The sequence below is a fragment of the Globicephala melas genome, chromosome 9, assembly GCF_963455315.2.
Source record: "Globicephala melas chromosome 9, mGloMel1.2, whole genome shotgun sequence".
Lineage (NCBI taxonomy): Eukaryota > Metazoa > Chordata > Mammalia > Artiodactyla > Delphinidae > Globicephala > Globicephala melas.
The window spans coordinates 34,298,741-34,315,826 of record NC_083322.1 but is presented as its reverse complement, the minus strand read 5'-3'; the positions used below and the strand labels follow the sequence as shown (position 1 = coordinate 34,315,826).

General features: G+C 41.3%; 1 protein-coding gene across 3 annotated transcripts in view; it reads left to right on the top strand.

The window, feature by feature from the left end:
- Positions 1 to 2,797: 2,797 nt before the first annotated feature.
- Positions 2,798 to 17,086, top strand: part of MDFIC (MyoD family inhibitor domain containing) — a 99,325-nt gene continuing 85,036 nt past the window's right edge. Inside the window, exons 1-2 of one of the 3 annotated variants that reach the window (XM_030857603.2) lie at positions 2,798 to 2,931; positions 3,485 to 3,673. In XM_030857603.2, the coding sequence (XP_030713463.1) occupies positions 3,589 to 3,673 (85 nt within the window). In that variant the 5' untranslated portion in view covers positions 2,798 to 2,931; positions 3,485 to 3,588. Of the gene's footprint in view, positions 3,220 to 3,484; positions 3,674 to 17,086 lie in introns of all 3 variants that reach the window. The other 2 variants (XM_030857602.2, XM_060304999.2) reach the window with 2 other exon arrangements.

Below are 17,086 nucleotides of genomic sequence, written 5' to 3'. Positions count from 1 at the left end.
AAATAGAAATTTGGAAAATATATCCTCCTTGTTCAAAGTTGCTAAGACCTCTACTCTTCTCTCCGGCTTCCATCTCTCTCCCCCTCACATTGGGTTCTCCTCTGATACTGGACTTCTTTCAGTTCTTCATTGATGCTAGGCTGCCCTCAAACCTCTGCACTTCCACCCACACTGCCTAGACCGGTCTTTTCTCTTATCAGTTTCTTCTTCTGCTTCCAGGAGAGACATAACTTTTTCCAGAAACTTTTCCCTGATTCCTAGACCAGACTGTATCTCCCTGCAAAAAAGAATTACCATGGCATTCCAGAACTTTCCCTGCCATCCCGTTCAGCGACTGTTGTTAAGTGGTTGTGTGTCCATATCTCCTTCTAGACTGAGTTCCATGAAGGCAGTGGCCATGTTGATCATCTTCACTGCTGCATCCCCAGCCCCCATGACAGTGCCTCCCAATTCCATACATATTTGTTGAATAAAAAGAATGAGAGGATGAGGTCACTGGAGTGCACTTCAGGAACCAGGCTAAGCGATGAGTCAGAAAGACAGAAATACAGCAAAGGATGGGGTAAATGGACAGCCTGGGGAACACTTAGGAGCCCACACTTAATTGCTGGTTTATCAAATACTAAGCTTATGGACTTCTAGGTGCTCCTAGAAGGAAGACCTGAGTTTACCTAAAGACACAAGATAGGCTTTCAGTCAGACAGACTTGAGCTATAAATCCTAGCAGTGTAATCCTGGCAAGGTACTGGTAGGGCTGATGTCAGAAGTCTGTGAGATAATTTGTGTAAAGCATAGACTGCACACGTATACCAGGCATGGTTACCTGGTATTTTGATGTGGCCCTTGTGATATAGTCATTATGCCATGTTCAACACTACCCATCAAAATGCTTCTGCTGAATAATAATAATAGTTAACAGTTTTGAGTACCTTTCCTCATAGCTGATGTCCTTCTGAAAATTATCTTATTTAGTCCTTATGGGACCCTGTGAAGAGTTTCTTTTATCATTCTCACTTATGAAGCAACCAAGGCATAGAGAGATTGACTAACTTGCTCAGAGTTTTGCTGAGCAAGATATAGCATTTGAGTGTCTTGGTGATTCTACCACACAGCCTCTCATTTGTTCCTAATATATATATTTTTAACATCTTTATTGGGGTATAATTGCTTTACAATGGGTATTAGTTTCTGCTTTATAACAAAGTGAATCAGTTATACATATACATATGTTCCCATATCTCTTCCCTCTTGCGTCTCCCTCCCTCCCACCCTCCCTATCCCACCCCTGTTCCTAATATTTTTATTTGAATCTTATTTCTTCACTGTTAAAGAGTAAGATATTTAAATTTAATTCAAGGAGTATTTATTGAATCACCTACCATGTGTGCAACATTAAGTACTGTGTGAAATTTAATTAACAAATATTTACCGCTGACTATGACTTTCTAGAAGAGTACTGTAATTTCTTAACTATTCGTGGAGTTTAACATCTTAGTGAGGGTACATTTTTTAAAAAGGCAAGGCAATATATAAAATAGGGATAAAATAGTATCTAGGCGTGAAGCTTCCTCAAATGTTTGCTCTCTAATGTAATGCAGATCAGAATTGATCTGTTTTCATCAAGCAGATTCCAAATAGTCCAGGCCCCCAGACAAGTTTTCAGAGAGTTAAGGCACTTTTATACATACCATTCCTGAAATCTCTAAATTAAAAAAAAAAAAAAAAGGCATTTGTTAGTCACAGGTCATTGGGCAAAATGTCATTCGTCTTTTGGGGCAGAATATGGTCTGAATGACTGTCAGCAGAAACTTCAAAGGCTGTGTTTTTCAGGTTTAATTGAAAGTAAATTTGGTTGCACCAATTCTTTAAGGGTAAGAAATAGGACTTCTCAGTCAATCGGAATCAATTCCAGTTGGTTTTTTTGAAGATATGAAATTCCTGGGATATTATTGATACCCCTAGAAGGAAGATGTATCCAATGTACATTTTCTCCAATTTTGAGAACATTATTGTCATTACTCTTGTCCTAGAAAGTCAGAGAATGAGTTTGTTCTAGCTTTCTACAAATTTTGCATTTCATTCACAATGAAATAAAGAGCAAAAGTTATCAGAAATACTTTACATCTGCAAATTATTTTATACTTGTTATTCTTGGCTCATCAGATTAAATTGCAACTGGAACATCTCCTTTATAAATGGAGAGTTGATCAGCTTTTTACTTCCAACCACAAGTTTATCTCACCACAGAAGTCATCTGTGGGGGAGGCATTCCTCCTGTAATAGACTGGGCCTGAGGCCCTGGGCCAGTGCATCCTCAAGGGTGTCACCCTTGCCTGCCCGGACGCCTCCAGGGTCTTCATGCAACTGCAAAAGGTTTTTCCTTATCCAGGATCGTGTTTGACCAATACAAAGAAAGAAAGAACTGAAAAACAGAATAAAGGTTACTTTAGGGTCAGAGATTAAACACTCAGCTAGGGGTCAAGGTTTCAAAACCACCCTTACTGTATTCCACCGGGAAAGTCTGATACTTTTTTCGTTTTGCATTGTTCACCCTAAAGGCTTTTACTTTCCTCAGGGCATCCCCTGAATGTCAGTGGGTCTGAGGCAGGGCTGGGAAGAGGAGTAGGGAGAGGGAATGCGGTGACTCTCTGGGTGGGGGGCACTCTGGGGCAGCCAGGGAAGAGCCTGCTCCCTCCTTTCCCCCCCACCCCCACCGGCGTCCCCCCTGCCCCCCATCTTCCCCAGCGCCAGCCCTGTAGGGCTTTGGCCTCCTGACCCAGACAGAGCTGGGCGCTAGGGAGCCTGCGGCCGAGCCCGGGTCGCGCCGCCCCCAGCCTCGGGACCGAGAGCCAAGAGTTCGAGGCCTCCCCGACCCGGATATGCTGAAAAGGAGCCACAGAGGGAGAAGTGTTTCTGGAGTACAGGCGCGCTGTAAGGGGGAAAGAGAGGTAGAGGGGAGAGAGCCCCGCTCGGAGGGGAGCCAGCGGGGCTGAGCTAGCTGGAAAGAAGAGGCGGAGAGCGCCGAGCAGAGGAGCGGCTGTTGCCGCCGTTGCCGCCACTGCGGTGTGCGCTGAGCGGGAGGGAGGAGGGGAGGGACACCCAGGGGTGGCCGCCGTCGGGCCAGCGCGACCCACGGCCCCTGCCGGAGCCTCGCTAACTTTCCGAGGCGGAAGAGGAGGAGGAGGAAGGGGCTTTGAGTGAGTTGGGGGGGATGCTGAGGTAGGTGGCGGTCCCCCGGGCGGGAGGAGGATGGGTTCTGATCCCAAATCCGATCTCCCAGCCTCTCCCCCTTGGGTACCCCCGCCCCCCTTCGACCCCCTAGGACTCACTGCTGTCAACTTGCTGGGTAACAGTTTTCCTCCCGGGTTTCAAGTCAAAACTTCCCCGGGGTGGGGTTTGGGGAAGGGAAGCAGAGGGGGAGGGAATGTCCTGCAGGGGTGGTGTGCTCTTCTCTCAAAACACTTTTTTTTTTAATCCCCGCCAGAAGCGGTCAGTTGCCTGCACCCAACATCTCCGAGCCCTTAGTGTGTCCGCCCCGCAGGGCGGCGAGCTAGGCGGAGGCGCGGCGAGGGTTCCGTGAAGCGGCCCATGTCCGGGGCGGGTGAAGACCCCGCTCCCGGGCCCCAGCTCGGGGCCGAGGCGGGTGGTGGCCGGCTGGGCGACGCGGCCCAGGGTGAGTGTCGCTTGCAAGTTGCAAGCTCCTTTGTCATTGTTGCATTTTAAAATGTGTTCGCACATTTACTGCTTGGGGTCTGTGTGGGGGGAATTGGTGCGAGGACCGAGCCAACCTCGTCCTTGTGAACTTTTGCATAGTTAGCATTACTCAAGCAAGTTCTCCAGCACTGCAGCGCTAGATCAACAACCGGATAAGAGGGCGGGATCCGTTGGTCCCTCCGCTCCCCCCTTCCTTTAGGCTGCGGAGAAACAGGATCGCTTCTTTCTTAAGCATATGCATTTCAGGGCCTAAGACCCGTCAGTGTGGGCTCTGAAGCGCTTCCCCACTACTTCTCTTCAGTTCTGTGCGTTCATCAGATCAAGGACTGCCACTGCGTTCTGAACAAGCCTGCACTCTCCCTTCATCTTCCTGTTTCTTGTGGACTCGTCTGCAACTCTGATAATCCAGGTTTCTGTGACCAATTGCTTTGGGATGGCTCATGCATACGTTTTCAATAACTATTTTTGTTTTGAAATACACAGGCTTCAAAAGAAATGCTTTTCAAGAATGAATTAGCTCTTTGTGTTCCTCCAAAGCGTAAACACATTCAGCCTGTAAAGAAAATACTTCTGTTTCTGGAAAAATTCCACAATAAGCTTATTAACAAGTCAAACAGTATCTTTTTTCTCTTGAAGGTAACATACTTCAGGTTTTCATTGGTGACAGAGAACAAGGATCTTAATCTCCTGATGTATTTTCCTCTTAGGGTGGTTCTGATTTAAAGAGTTCTGACACTGATACAAACGAAATAATTTTCCAGGGCTCCAAAACCTATTTTACTTTTTCTCTTGATTTTAAGCCTATCTGATCCATGCCCCCCGCCCCCACCCCCTTTAGCAATAACGTAATGAGCTTTTTTGGGATTCTTTTTGTTAAGGCAGTAAAAAGTGGAAAAGGAGAAGTGAGTGTCGAACCCACAATAGGTAAGAGCAGAAAACATGCATGACTAAATTAAAATGTGGAATTCAAGGGCTGTGAAATTGAATTATGTTTATCATTGTTTTTTTTTTTGCTCCTAAACAGTGAGTCATTTTTTCTAAACAGAGAAAATCAGAACTAGAACGATAAACACGTTTTCCCAGAAGCAGCCCATGTTCCTCACACTGTATTGCCAAGGGCAATCATTTTCTTGTCATTAGGCATGCCCTCAGTAGTCATATCAACTCCTTGATGGGATGTTTAGGTTCACACTTGAGGTGTTCATCACTATTGTTAACAAATGCTTATGTCAAAATCAACCTCAAACACACTAGAAAAACAATTGATTTAGAACTAGTGATATCTACAATGTCCAACTTTAATAATACACATTTTTTAAGTCAGTAGAAGTTGCAGCGATAATGCAGTGTACAGATGTAATGCTGTAAGGTATCACATGATCTGACTTTAAGAAGCCAGCATCTAGAATGGTCTGAAGGAGAATGTGGACTGCATACAACACATTATCACTGTGGAAACTCTCGGGTTATGTTTTACCTGAAAATTGACTTAACCTCAGCAACATTTTTTTTTTTTAGTAGTTTAACTTTGACTCACCACATCCTCTAAGTAGGCATCAATTTAATTGTAAATGTAATATAAAGTTGAGTTTTTAAAAAAGAAAATCCTCAGAATCTTGTTAAAAGATTGTGTCTCAAACAAGCAGATTTCATAAGCTGAAAGAAAAAAAAGTTTTGGAGCAAGTGGGTAGGGAGAAAGCTTCAAGACGTAGCCGCCATGGTTAGGGTGGTTTTATTGGTAAAGACGTTAGTGAAGAACCTTTGCCCGGGAGCCACTCTTCTCTTAAGCTCTTGCTCGAGTTCTTTCATCTTCATCCTTCTGTCCTTGGGTTATTGATCATCTTTTCAGAATAATAGTTGAATAGTACTCTGGTAAGATAAGGCTGCTTAGTTAATAGAAACCTAATTTTACAATTTTATATATTAAAATCAGTGAGAAAAATGGAATGTTCTATGAAAGTTAACAGAAAATGTCTTTTCATGAAGGGGGAGGATAAGATCAAGTCTTCCCCTGCGAACAAAGTACAATATATATGTGTATTAATACGTATGTGCATACATATGCATATTATATCACATAAAGACACACGATATAATCTATACAGCTATTACTGTGTTGTGATGCACTATCTGTACTACTAACCAAAGGCATAGACAATTAAAGATGAAAGTAATTTTAGGGGTCTCTAGTCTGAACTCCCCATCAAATCTAGAATTTCTTTCTACATTCTTTCAGATGGTTAGTTAGACACCTACAGTGTAGTGCGTTCTCCTTAACAGCATTCATAGTTGTGGAAGTTTTTCGTATTGAGAGCGTAGCTCTCTCTCTTTAGAGCTCCTCCCCTTTGGCTGTGATTCTGCAAGCACAATTCTATTGCTCTGAAAGCATGAAAAATCTTATTTGTGCATTCTGAAAATTGTTACAGATCAAGGACTTAAGCTCATATGCCCCAGGCTGTCAGAGGGAACCAGAATGGGTGTGGGAAGGTAGGGAGCAGTGGGGACTGGGGACTACTGTAGAGCGCAGGCCCAGGAGACGGTACTTCTCAGGTCCAGCTCATTGTTGCCATTTGGGTTAATATCTTCCGGTATTTCAAGAGATACTGGAAATAGGGAGTTTTATGTATCATTGCGCCCTTTTTAAAAGTTGGCAACTAATGAAATTCAATTTTTATCCAGGCCAAACAAAACAACCACACCTGCAGGCTGGAAATGGCCTGTATACAGCTGATTTGTGATCTCTATTATAGAAAATAGGAAGTAAACCTGTGATTTAAAACCATTTCCCTGTTTATGACGAACTTCTGAAAGATTGACTTGATTTGCCTTCTCAAGCAAAGTACGTGTATAAGTGTCTCGATAAGTGAAGGACAGTTTGGGCCAAACTTATTTTTGTTTTAAGAGAGAATGGCTCTTGTATAGGGGGTTCACCTAATTCTCATTTTTTTTCTTTTTTGGATCAAGCATCTTAAAATTCATTGTGTTATCAATCCTGATAGGTATTTGCTTTTTTGTGCAAAAGTTCTTAGAATCCATGTGGTTGAAAGAGCCTTTCGATTAAGTGCTTCCATATTTGTGACTTGTAACTAGAAGGATCTTTAGAAATAACTTAGTCTAACTGGCTCACTTTCTAGAAGAGATGTCCAGAGACTTTAAGTGACTTGCCCAAGGTCTCATACACAGTAGAAATCAGGGTGTTTTGTGGTAAATGCGGTTGAAGTAGAGAATGAATACAGCTTTTTTTCCTGTGGATGGATGAACTGAAGATAATCAGCTTTGGATACTGAGAATCGCTTGAGCCTGTTCCGGCCCCTGCAGCCGCCCTCCCTCCCCCATTGCATTTGCCAAGATTTAGACTGTTGGACTGTGTGCTGGAATATTCTTTAATGTGATAATGTGTGATTTAATGCACTCTTCTCTCTTGGGAGAGTCCTCTGAGACTATTAGGCGGACTTTTCATAGCAGGATGCAAAATGCCAGTAAAGTTAATTAAAAATAATTTAAAATAGAAGCTAGGGAGAAGATGTTCAAGTTGAAATTACACAAGAAGAGCTTTGACTTAGAAGCTTAGCTGATTTGTCAGGAATTTATAGTGGCTAATCAGGTTTCCTGTATGGGAAGCCTGTTTATTTCTATTATACCACGTATGCTCGTAATATCCATATTCTTCAACTTTTATCATATCGTTTTATCCTTTTGATTAAGAGTGGCATTTCTCAAAGTATGTCATCTTTGGGCAGCTTCTATCTCTGGTCCTCAATCGGGGACGATAGTGCCTTTCAGGAGACATTTGGCAACCTCTCAAGACATGTTTGGTGGTCGTAACAGGCGTGGGGGTGACTGCTCCGGGGATGTAGTGGGTGGAGGCCAGGGATAACGCTAAACAACTGACAATGCACAGGACAGGGCAGCGCCTCGCAACAAAGAATTATCTGGCCCAGAACGTCGATGGTGTTGACTTGCTATCCTAGTCTTTCAAGGCTACTGACATCTTTGGCTCCACTCCAGAGTTACAGAATCAGCATCTTGAGAGTAAGACTCAAGAATCTGCATTTTTAACAAGCTCCAGGTGCTCTTTATCTCTAGTTGAGAATCATTGTTTTTAGAGGCTTTTATCTGTAGAAAGACATGCCATATATATATATATATGGTAGAAAGCCTTAATAAAATCTTGAGAAAAGTCCCTTTTTCAAATTCCAGACTTTAAATCATATCACTCCACGTGTACCGTCTCTTAGAGCTCGCCAGCATTTTTATCCCATATCCCAATTAATAAAACTAGGCCTGAGTATTCATCCTCAAAAAAGTTCCTGTCAAGATCATATGTACTATAGTACAAATATATTGTGAATATTAGAAAAGAAATATATGAATAAAAATTTAAAAGGATGAGATAAAAATAAGTAAATAAATAGATCTTTTAATACTTTCTTCTGCCTACCTCAGTAGATATTTTTGTCCCACCACCCTACACTTCTCTCTGAGGATCCCAGCATTATGCAATAATAAGGAAAGAAGTCCCTAATTTGCATGTGAGCTGTATTCACCTGTAAATTGGACTTTTGGAATCTGGATTATCTTTTCTCATAGAAACAGAATGATAACTTATGTTTACCTCCATAATCTCAAAAGATTGTTGAAAATTTTGTATATTTACAATGATAAATTATAGAGAACATACTCTTATGTTTCTGGCAACCACATACAAATAACCACGAACAAAATTGAGTGAAACATTTTGAATACAGATGCTTGAGAAAGAACAGGCTTAACTGGAAAACGATAAGGAAACTTGTCTAGATTTGGAAGAGGATTTGGGGGCATTTTCAAGCACCTTGGACTTTATATTCCCAATTCTCTGTATGCCTAAAGGAACTAATGTTCATTTTACACGTTTAGTTAGAGAAGTGCAAGCCTTATCAGCTAGGCATAGTCATTTTCCTTCTGCTAAGTAAAAGAATCAAATGCGTAAGAGGAGGATGTAACTGGGAAAAAACTAAGAGGGGAGGGGGGAAGGAAGTGGTTAAAAAAGGTACGACTAAAAAGTGTTTGGAGAGGTTGAAGTGTTTGAGTTGAGAACTGCGAATAAAGTTCTAAGGGATAGCATGGTATGAACTGAGCTGGAGGGGACCATGTTAAGAAACAAGATGATGACACAAAATCTTGAGAGAGGGAGGAGCACAGCTTACCTTGAAGTAGGCCCTAGTATATATTTGTGGAATAAATGATTGGGTAAACGGAGGGCTTGATTGCTGTCCAGAGCAAGTGTGAGTCATGGCAGCAAAAGGCGATGAACAGCATCGGTTTGGGGGTCAGGGTGGAGGATGGGACTAGGGAAAGCATTTATATGTTTGTGTTTATAATTCAGGATACTTGTACAGAGGATAAATTTTTAATACCGATTTTCATCTCTACTATAGCCTTTTTGTTTGTCTTCACATCGTTTATTTCTGCCTTACTCAGGTGCTCTGTGAATGTTCCATCATATCTATCTATAGATAGATAGATATGATGCTGTATGACAGATATAGAGAGAAATAGATTGATGAATGAAATCTGGGACTTGCAGAGTGATGGGAGAAATAAATAAGTTTACACATACCTATAATATAAGGTAGATGGAAAGGTTATAACAGAGGCACAAAGAAAATGATGGCAGAACATGGGAGGGAGAAAGCATCTCTAGCTGGGGCATTTGGAAAGACCTCAGAGAAAACTTTTGATTTGAGTTGGACTAAGAAGCATAGTCAAACTCTCCTCTGTGGACATGGATGTGGAAAGCAAGACTCGGAAGGGACTGTTACAGAGTGTGGAGGACTTCACTAAGACCGTTGTGTGAGCTGCGTTAAAGGAGCTGAGAAAAAGGTAAAGTTGTAAAGATAAGCTAAAGTAATTGTGAGGAGGGCCCTGATTTTCCTGCTGAGGAATTTGTATGTCCTTTCTGTAGGCAATAGAGCCATTGAAAGTTCTTGATAGGGTAAGGATAGGACCAAATTGGTGTTTTTAGGAAAATAAATCTGGTGACAGTTCAAAGGATGATTTTGGAGGGAGAGGCAAGAGTGAAGGCAGTGATTTTCCAGGAGGCTATTATAATAGCCTGGCAAAAGATAAAAGGACCTAGGGCAGTACCAGTGGGAGTAGAATTGAGAATATGGATTTAAGAATGATAGCAAAAGTAGGATAGAGCTCTATCTTGCTGTGAGAAATTGTTCAGGGCATTGATTTTTACTTATTCATTTTTGAATCTCCTAAAGCCAGGCACAGTGTCTAAATTTTGTTCAATGAAATTGATGTGGTTGGGCAAAATATTTAATATGGGAGAAGGTGGAAAGGTAGAAATGTAAGGTAATCCACAGGTTTGCTTTTTAGCCTGAGTGGAAACATGGGAGGAGCCGTTGAGTCTTCTTTTGATCATGTTGGTTCCATGGAACTTATCCTTAAGCCAGGATAGCCAGTAGGCCACTGAAAAAGAGAATTTGTTACTAGGAGAGTGGTGAGGGTCAGGCGCACAGACTACGAGTTCACCACCAAGTAGCTGATGGATGGGCACAAGAGTGAGAGAGAGAGGACTGAAGACAGACTTGGGAGAATGGCTGCCCTTTTGGGAGGAGAAGGAAAAGAATACAGAGTCCGTAAGGATTGGTCACAGAAGTGTTAGGTGTTAGAGGTCATGGAAGATGAGAGAGTTCTGGTTTGTTAAGGGAGAAGCAGGGGGTATAGAAGGCTCCTTTTGGATGGGAGGATTTTGAGCATGTCCACCACACACTAATGGAAAGAAAGCCAGGGGATAGAGAGAGAAAAGATGAAAGAGCATGGGGGTGGACCGTGCTGCAGTGGGTGTTTGTAATTGAAAGAGTAAAATTGTAGGAAGGAAGGGGATGATGCGATCAGTCTTAGGAAAGTGGGGAATGTTCCCCTTTGAGATGGGGGTGGGAGAAAAGGCTGAGTGATCATCTAGAGAAAATTTCATGTGAGAAAGAGATTATTGAAGGCCTAGATGTTCTCAGCAAAATAGATGTAACATTTGCTGAGAGCAAGGGGGCGTGTTAGGATGAGTCAAGAAATTTGAGATGTGTAGAAAAGATTGGGAAGAATGAAGAATTCAAGAGGGAGTCAATCCGGGGCAAACAAAAGCACTGCTCAGTAACACTGAGGGCTTAACAAAGAATGAACAGCATGAATTTTTAGTGGACACGGTCAGCATGGTTGATTGCCTTTCTCAGCAAGAAGCGTTCGGGACCTTGGGAATAGAAGCAGATAGAATGGAGTTTTTGTATTAGCACAGGGTTGGAAGTTGGCAGAATGGAAGCAGTGGAGGGGCTGGGGCAAGGGAGGAGGATTAAGCATGTGTGGGAAGAGTGTCTTTGTACCAACTGATCTCGTGTTCCAGGCTGTATGGGGAGCTGGAGAGACCAGCAGTGCAGTTAGAAGGCTATGATTTCTGGCCAGCAAGAATCATGCCTGTTGGCCTTGTTTGGTCAGTTCACATACAAGGATTTAATATACATAACTGAGTGATCTTTACAGGGCTACTGGGGGAGCTGTGGAATTTTTGGGTGTGTAAGAGCCTTTCCTGTTTCTTTGAACCTCATTTCCTGGATCTTGGTGAGGTGATTTCATGGAAAGTTCTAATAAAAGTGTGCAATTATTTTACTAGCATTATATTTTTATAATAAAAGATTTGGGGGAAAAGGAAACACATAAATTGTCACAGTCTAAAGTTAGGCCATTTGCAAATGGAAAATTAGTTAGAACAACAACAAACAGAGGAGGGAAACAATTCAACCAAATTGTTTTTCTGAGTCAATGTAATTATTCTACTGTATAAAGGCATGGGATGTGATTTTTATGTTTCTATTCCAAAAAATCTTTACTCAGTTTTTATTAAGGGGGGATTGATTCTGCACTGGCTAGAGTCTGGATGTTTGGATAGTTGAACTTTGGTGATTCACTGGAGCAGATAAAAGATGCTGCAGCCCTCCCTGCTATCTTAATCAGTCCTGGGTTTTAGATGATTTTCTCTCTCTGTCTTTACCTTTTATGCTCTGCGTCTCTCTCTTTTTCCCCCTCCTCTCCCTCTTGCCATTAACACTTTACTGAAGTTACTTAAACTTTTCATATTTTCTTTTGACATTAGCATACACATCCTGAAGGAGGTGAGCTCTTTTACTGTAAGGTTTTGAAACTGAGTTGTATTTTACAGGTTCTGGTCGCTTCGAGTTCACTAAGTAGGAACTATGGAGAGTTATTTTAACATTAATTTCGTTTGTGGTTTCGACTTGCAGTCCACTTCTCTTTTCAGATTCACACCCACATGATCTGAAGTAAGATGATTCATATGCATGTGCTTTTATGCCCGATTTTTTTTTGCGGGGCGGGGGGGAGTACGCGGGCCTCTCACTGTTGTGGCCTCTCCCGTTGCGGAGCACAGGCTCCGGACGCGCAGGCTCAGCGGCCATGGCTCACGGGCCCAGCCGCTCCGCGGCATGTGGGATCTTCCCGGACCGGAGCATGAACCCGTGTCCCCTGCATCGGCAGGCAGGCTCTCAACCACTGCGCCACCAGGGAAGCCCTATGCCCGATTTTTAAGTAGTTTCAGGAATAAAGTCTGAAATACATTTTCATGCTAGCACATATATTTTATCAAATATATCGACATATTTGAACAGGAAACCCTGTCAACAAATATTTCTTGTGCTCCTACTATGTAGAAAATCCCGTGATGGTTGAAAATGTATAACACATAGTTCTGCCCAGAAGGAATTTGTAAACTAGGTGAGAGGATGATGTTTACATGTGTGTCAAATTAAATTGTAATCCCTTGTCTAAATATCAATTCAAGATTACGACAAGTACCATGTGACAGTTGAGTTTATGGGCAGTTGCCAGCTTACTGGCACAGTTCTGGCTTCTGGAGGTTGAGAGCGAATCTCAGAATAACGAGTCAGTTCTGTCTGGGTTGGGCTGTGAGTGACCCCAGCTGAAGAAGGCACAGTTTGTAGGTCTTCTTGGTTTGGATTATGCAGTGTTGAGCACCAAAAATAAGGCACCTTGTGGTTGAGCAGGTGACAGGCCCTCTGAAGGCAGGTGGCAGAGTGCAGGGGAACAAGCTTCCTCTCCTCACTTTCTGTACTCCAAGAAATGGTTCTCCTACTCTTTTTCATAGGGGATCAGTCTTTAATCTTCTGGGTCTCTATGAATATAGACCTGTCCTGTTCTTATTTTTTCCATCACATCATCCAAGCAACATGCAGGATTTTAGGAAAATCTTCTGAGGGGTTTTACTCTTTATTTCTTACTGAGATACAAGGTGAAATTATGGAGCATGGGAAAGGTGTAGGAGTTTACAAACTTAAAATATGTACAATGTTAAAATAACAATTTTTCCTCCATATGCAAAATGAATTTAATTCTTACTGAGCCAAGGAGTAGCACGTTCAATCTTTGTGTTAGAAAAATATTTCCAGTTGGAGCAGAAAAAGGTGGGAGGCCCTGGTAGTGGGTATGGGCGAGAAAGTATAGATTTAAGAGAAATTGGGGTGCTGTAAGTAGCAGGGTCTGGTAACTGATTGTTGGGGCCGGGGAAATAAGGGGAAAATAGAGAGCTAAAAGTGATTCCGTGGATACCATCGACCAATATACAGACTACAGTTGGAGAAATAGGCGGGGACTGAAGAGAAGTGGTGATGAATTTTGGGAAATATTAAGTTAATTGCTAAAGATATAGTCGTGTAGAGTTGAAACTCCAAATCTACAGGTCAGGGCAGGAATCAGGGTGAAGGTAATGGATCTACAAGTTATCCTCCTGGAGGTGACTGGAACTGCGATAGTTAATGAGATTGCAGAGGTTGTAAAGCCAAAATGGGTTGGTGGTCTTAAAGGAGAATTTAAAGTAGGCAGTGTCCCAAAGAGATGGTCCAGAAGGTCAGAGGCTGTGTTGGTGGATTAAATGAGAGGCTCCAGGTTTTGTCCTGTAGGAGAATCACCAGAGAGGAAGCATCCCCTGACTTCTACTTCATATCCGTCATTCTGAAGTCCAAGAAATCAATTTCAATATACTGCAAATTCTCTTATTATTTGTGGCTTCACCACTATTTGAAATGCTCTTCTCCATCCTCTCTCATTTATTTCAAGATCAGGCTCAAATCATAGCTTTCAAACGCCTTGACAAATTAAACAACTTCCTTTGGTTCACTTTTGACTTCCATTGGCCTTCCTTCTTGTAACAGTGCCAAATAAGGGTTTATTCCTTAACCAGAGAGATTGGGGCAGAAAGTGTTCTTGATAAAATCACTCAGTTTAACTGAGAGGTAACAGAAAAGTTTTGAAAATTGTGGCACTTAGAATAATGATGATGCTAAAAAAAACTAAAGATGGGTGTGTACCCTTGTTTTAAAAAAGGGGAAGAAGGTAATATCCTCAATTCCTTTTTATATTGTAGCAGGGTTAATTGACTGCTGAGTAGGGGAACTGCTATAGATATGGTATCTCTGGATTTCAACAGTCAGTAAGGCAAATTCTTTCATGATAGCTTTTTAGATAAGAGTAAGAAGACTATCGTGCTTATAAAATTGGATAGAATATGGAAGAGGGAAGATTAGGTTTTGATTGCAAAGAGCAAAATATGATGAATCAGTGAAAACTGTAAGTAGATTTTAGACAATTGTGGACAAGTCTTTGAATAATTAAGGCATCCTAAGTTGAAGTAGGCTGTCTCCTGAGGCTGTTTGCCTATCCCTGGAAGTATTCATGCCTACTCTCCTCGGCTTATTCCTGGCAATGCTGAATGTTGATTGTTTTTAACTGAGTTCATGTTTTCAGGTTGGGCTAAGAGAGCTTCATGAGCCCATGTCACTCCAAATTCCATGAGCCTATGAGAGTTTGGCTTTAATATGAGTATATTTGCTGGTAGAAAGAGCACAATTGAACTTGTATCTGAGGAGGCAGGAGTCAGGGTTCACTTATCCTGAAAATACATTTTTAGGATGAGGAACTTTAGATTTAGATGTAAGAGTTGCAGGAGATTAAGATGACTGAGATAATGTGTCCTGGTCCCCTGCACCACCCTGCCTTTATCTAACCTCCCCACTACTTTTTTTTATAATGGAAAGTGTCTACTTCTTTCTCCCCCCATTTATTTAGAGCCCAGATTATTGAGATTATTTGCAATACTGCTGCATTTTGCACCTATTCATTTGTGTGTCTGTATTCAATTGCATATTCATGTAATTTTTTGGTAATTGTTTTCCCCTTTGCTGTGTATAAAACCTGCTGTTCTCTACCCACCCCCAACCTGTAAACTAGTTGAGTCAATGTCATTTTTCTCATTCTTTTGAATCGAAACACACCATAAGCTGCTAAATGCATAAGAAGCCCTTTGAAGGAGTGAATTTAGATTTTGCTCAGAATCTTATTATTTTTCAAAGTAATGGTAATAACGATTAGTTGATTAAATTGATTTAAGCATTTAATTCATTCAACATAGTATATCTGATTATACAATAACTTATAAAATTACAAAATTTTCTGCATATGCTCATTCATCTGTTAAAAATGCTTTGGTTATCTTAAAATGTTGATTTGGACAATGAGATTTTAATCTGTGTTAGAACATTAGGCTAAGCAGGTAGGCTTTGCAGTGTTTCTTAAAGGTCATTAAGCTTTTTTTTTTTTTTTTGAAGAAGTAGAATTCCAGAGCCTCAGGTCTTCCTGAAAGCTGCCTTATCTTTGGTTTTTAAAGGTTACATTTGGGAAACATTTGTAGATTTCCACATTGTTCTTAGCCTCTGGGAAATAGAGACCGAGATTTTTTTTTTTTTTTTACTTTTCCCAGACATTTTAGTCTCAGATTCCTTGAGATTTCATAATCTGGAATACACATAGATGATCTGAAATAATGCTGGTATTTGAATGGAAGAGTAAAAATGAAATGGTTTAACGTTTACAGATAAAGGAGGTATGACTATAGATTGCATAGCAGTAAGAATATACATATTATGTAGATTATAAATGATTTATCATAGATTAAAATCAAATATTTAATTGAAGTAGATCTAACATGCAACAGTCCCAAATTTTAAGCATGAAGAAAGCTGCTAATGCTCCTTTCTATAAGAACTAAGTGAATTATGTACTGATTAAGTTTTATGAGGTTTTATAAGGATATCTGCCAAGGACCAGCATTTATATTAGTTCTTCGCAAAGTAAGCATATAAAGTACGGATAACAAGTAGACCGAAGTACTTGATGATTGGCTCGTGCATTTACACCTACCTCTGCCTAGTTCAAAAGAACATTTGAGGTAACTTATAAGAGTACCTTTTTTTTTTTTTTTTTTGCGGTACGCGGGCCTCTCACTGCTGTGGCCTCTCCCGCTGCGGAGCACAGGCTCCGGACGCGCAGGCTCAGCGGCCATGGCCCACGGGCCCAGCCGCTCCGCGGCATGCGGGATCCTCCCGGACCGGGGCACGAACCTGCGTCCCCTGCATCTGTAGGCGGACTCTCAACCACTGCGCCACCAGGGAAGCCCATAAGAGTACATTTTTAAAAAAGAGATTCAAACGGAATAATAGGAAGTACGGTAGCCCAGGAGATCCAAACCTGAGGGAAAATAGAAATGTACAGGTATAACTGTAGGGTCCAACCCGGTTACTCAATTTTGTCTGCAAATTTGAGGCAAAAAGAGAACATTTGTCCCTCATATGATTTTCATTGTCCATAAGGAAAAAAAAATAACATATAGCTTCTCAGAGGAAGGAATAGTTTTCCTTATATTCAGTCTGGACACAGATTTCTAGCACAGTTTCTTACATAGGGATTACTGAATAGATAGATACTGTCCTCAGCAGTATCCCTAAGGTTTTAAAAAGGTGCTTATTGTAAGGGTGCTTAATGTAATACTAATAGCAAGTGTGAATGAGCCCTTGTTGTATACCAGACACTCTGCTTTCCAGGCATGGTTCCGTTTATTTCCGCATCCACCTTCTGATGTAGGTACTGGTGTTATTCCCATTTTAAAGATTAAGAATCTGACAAAGGTTACATAATTTGCTCAGGATTCACATAGTTAGTGGTGGACCCAGGCACTCTGATTTCAGATCCTGTGCTCTTAACCATTTCTCCAGTAAGAAGTACAGTTTAAGGATAGTATTTCTGTCCCAGAGAACCTAACGAGAGTCTTTATTTATCAGGAAAGATTCAAATATCTGGACTTATAGGTGACAATATTTTCTCTATTTCTTGGAAAACCATGGCATGAACAGTACTGTACATGTTTTAAAAGTTCATTTGTAACTTTGACAAGCTCATTTCATCCTCATACGACATTACTAAATTCTTCTGTTACTCTTATTTGTTAAAACCATTTAACTAT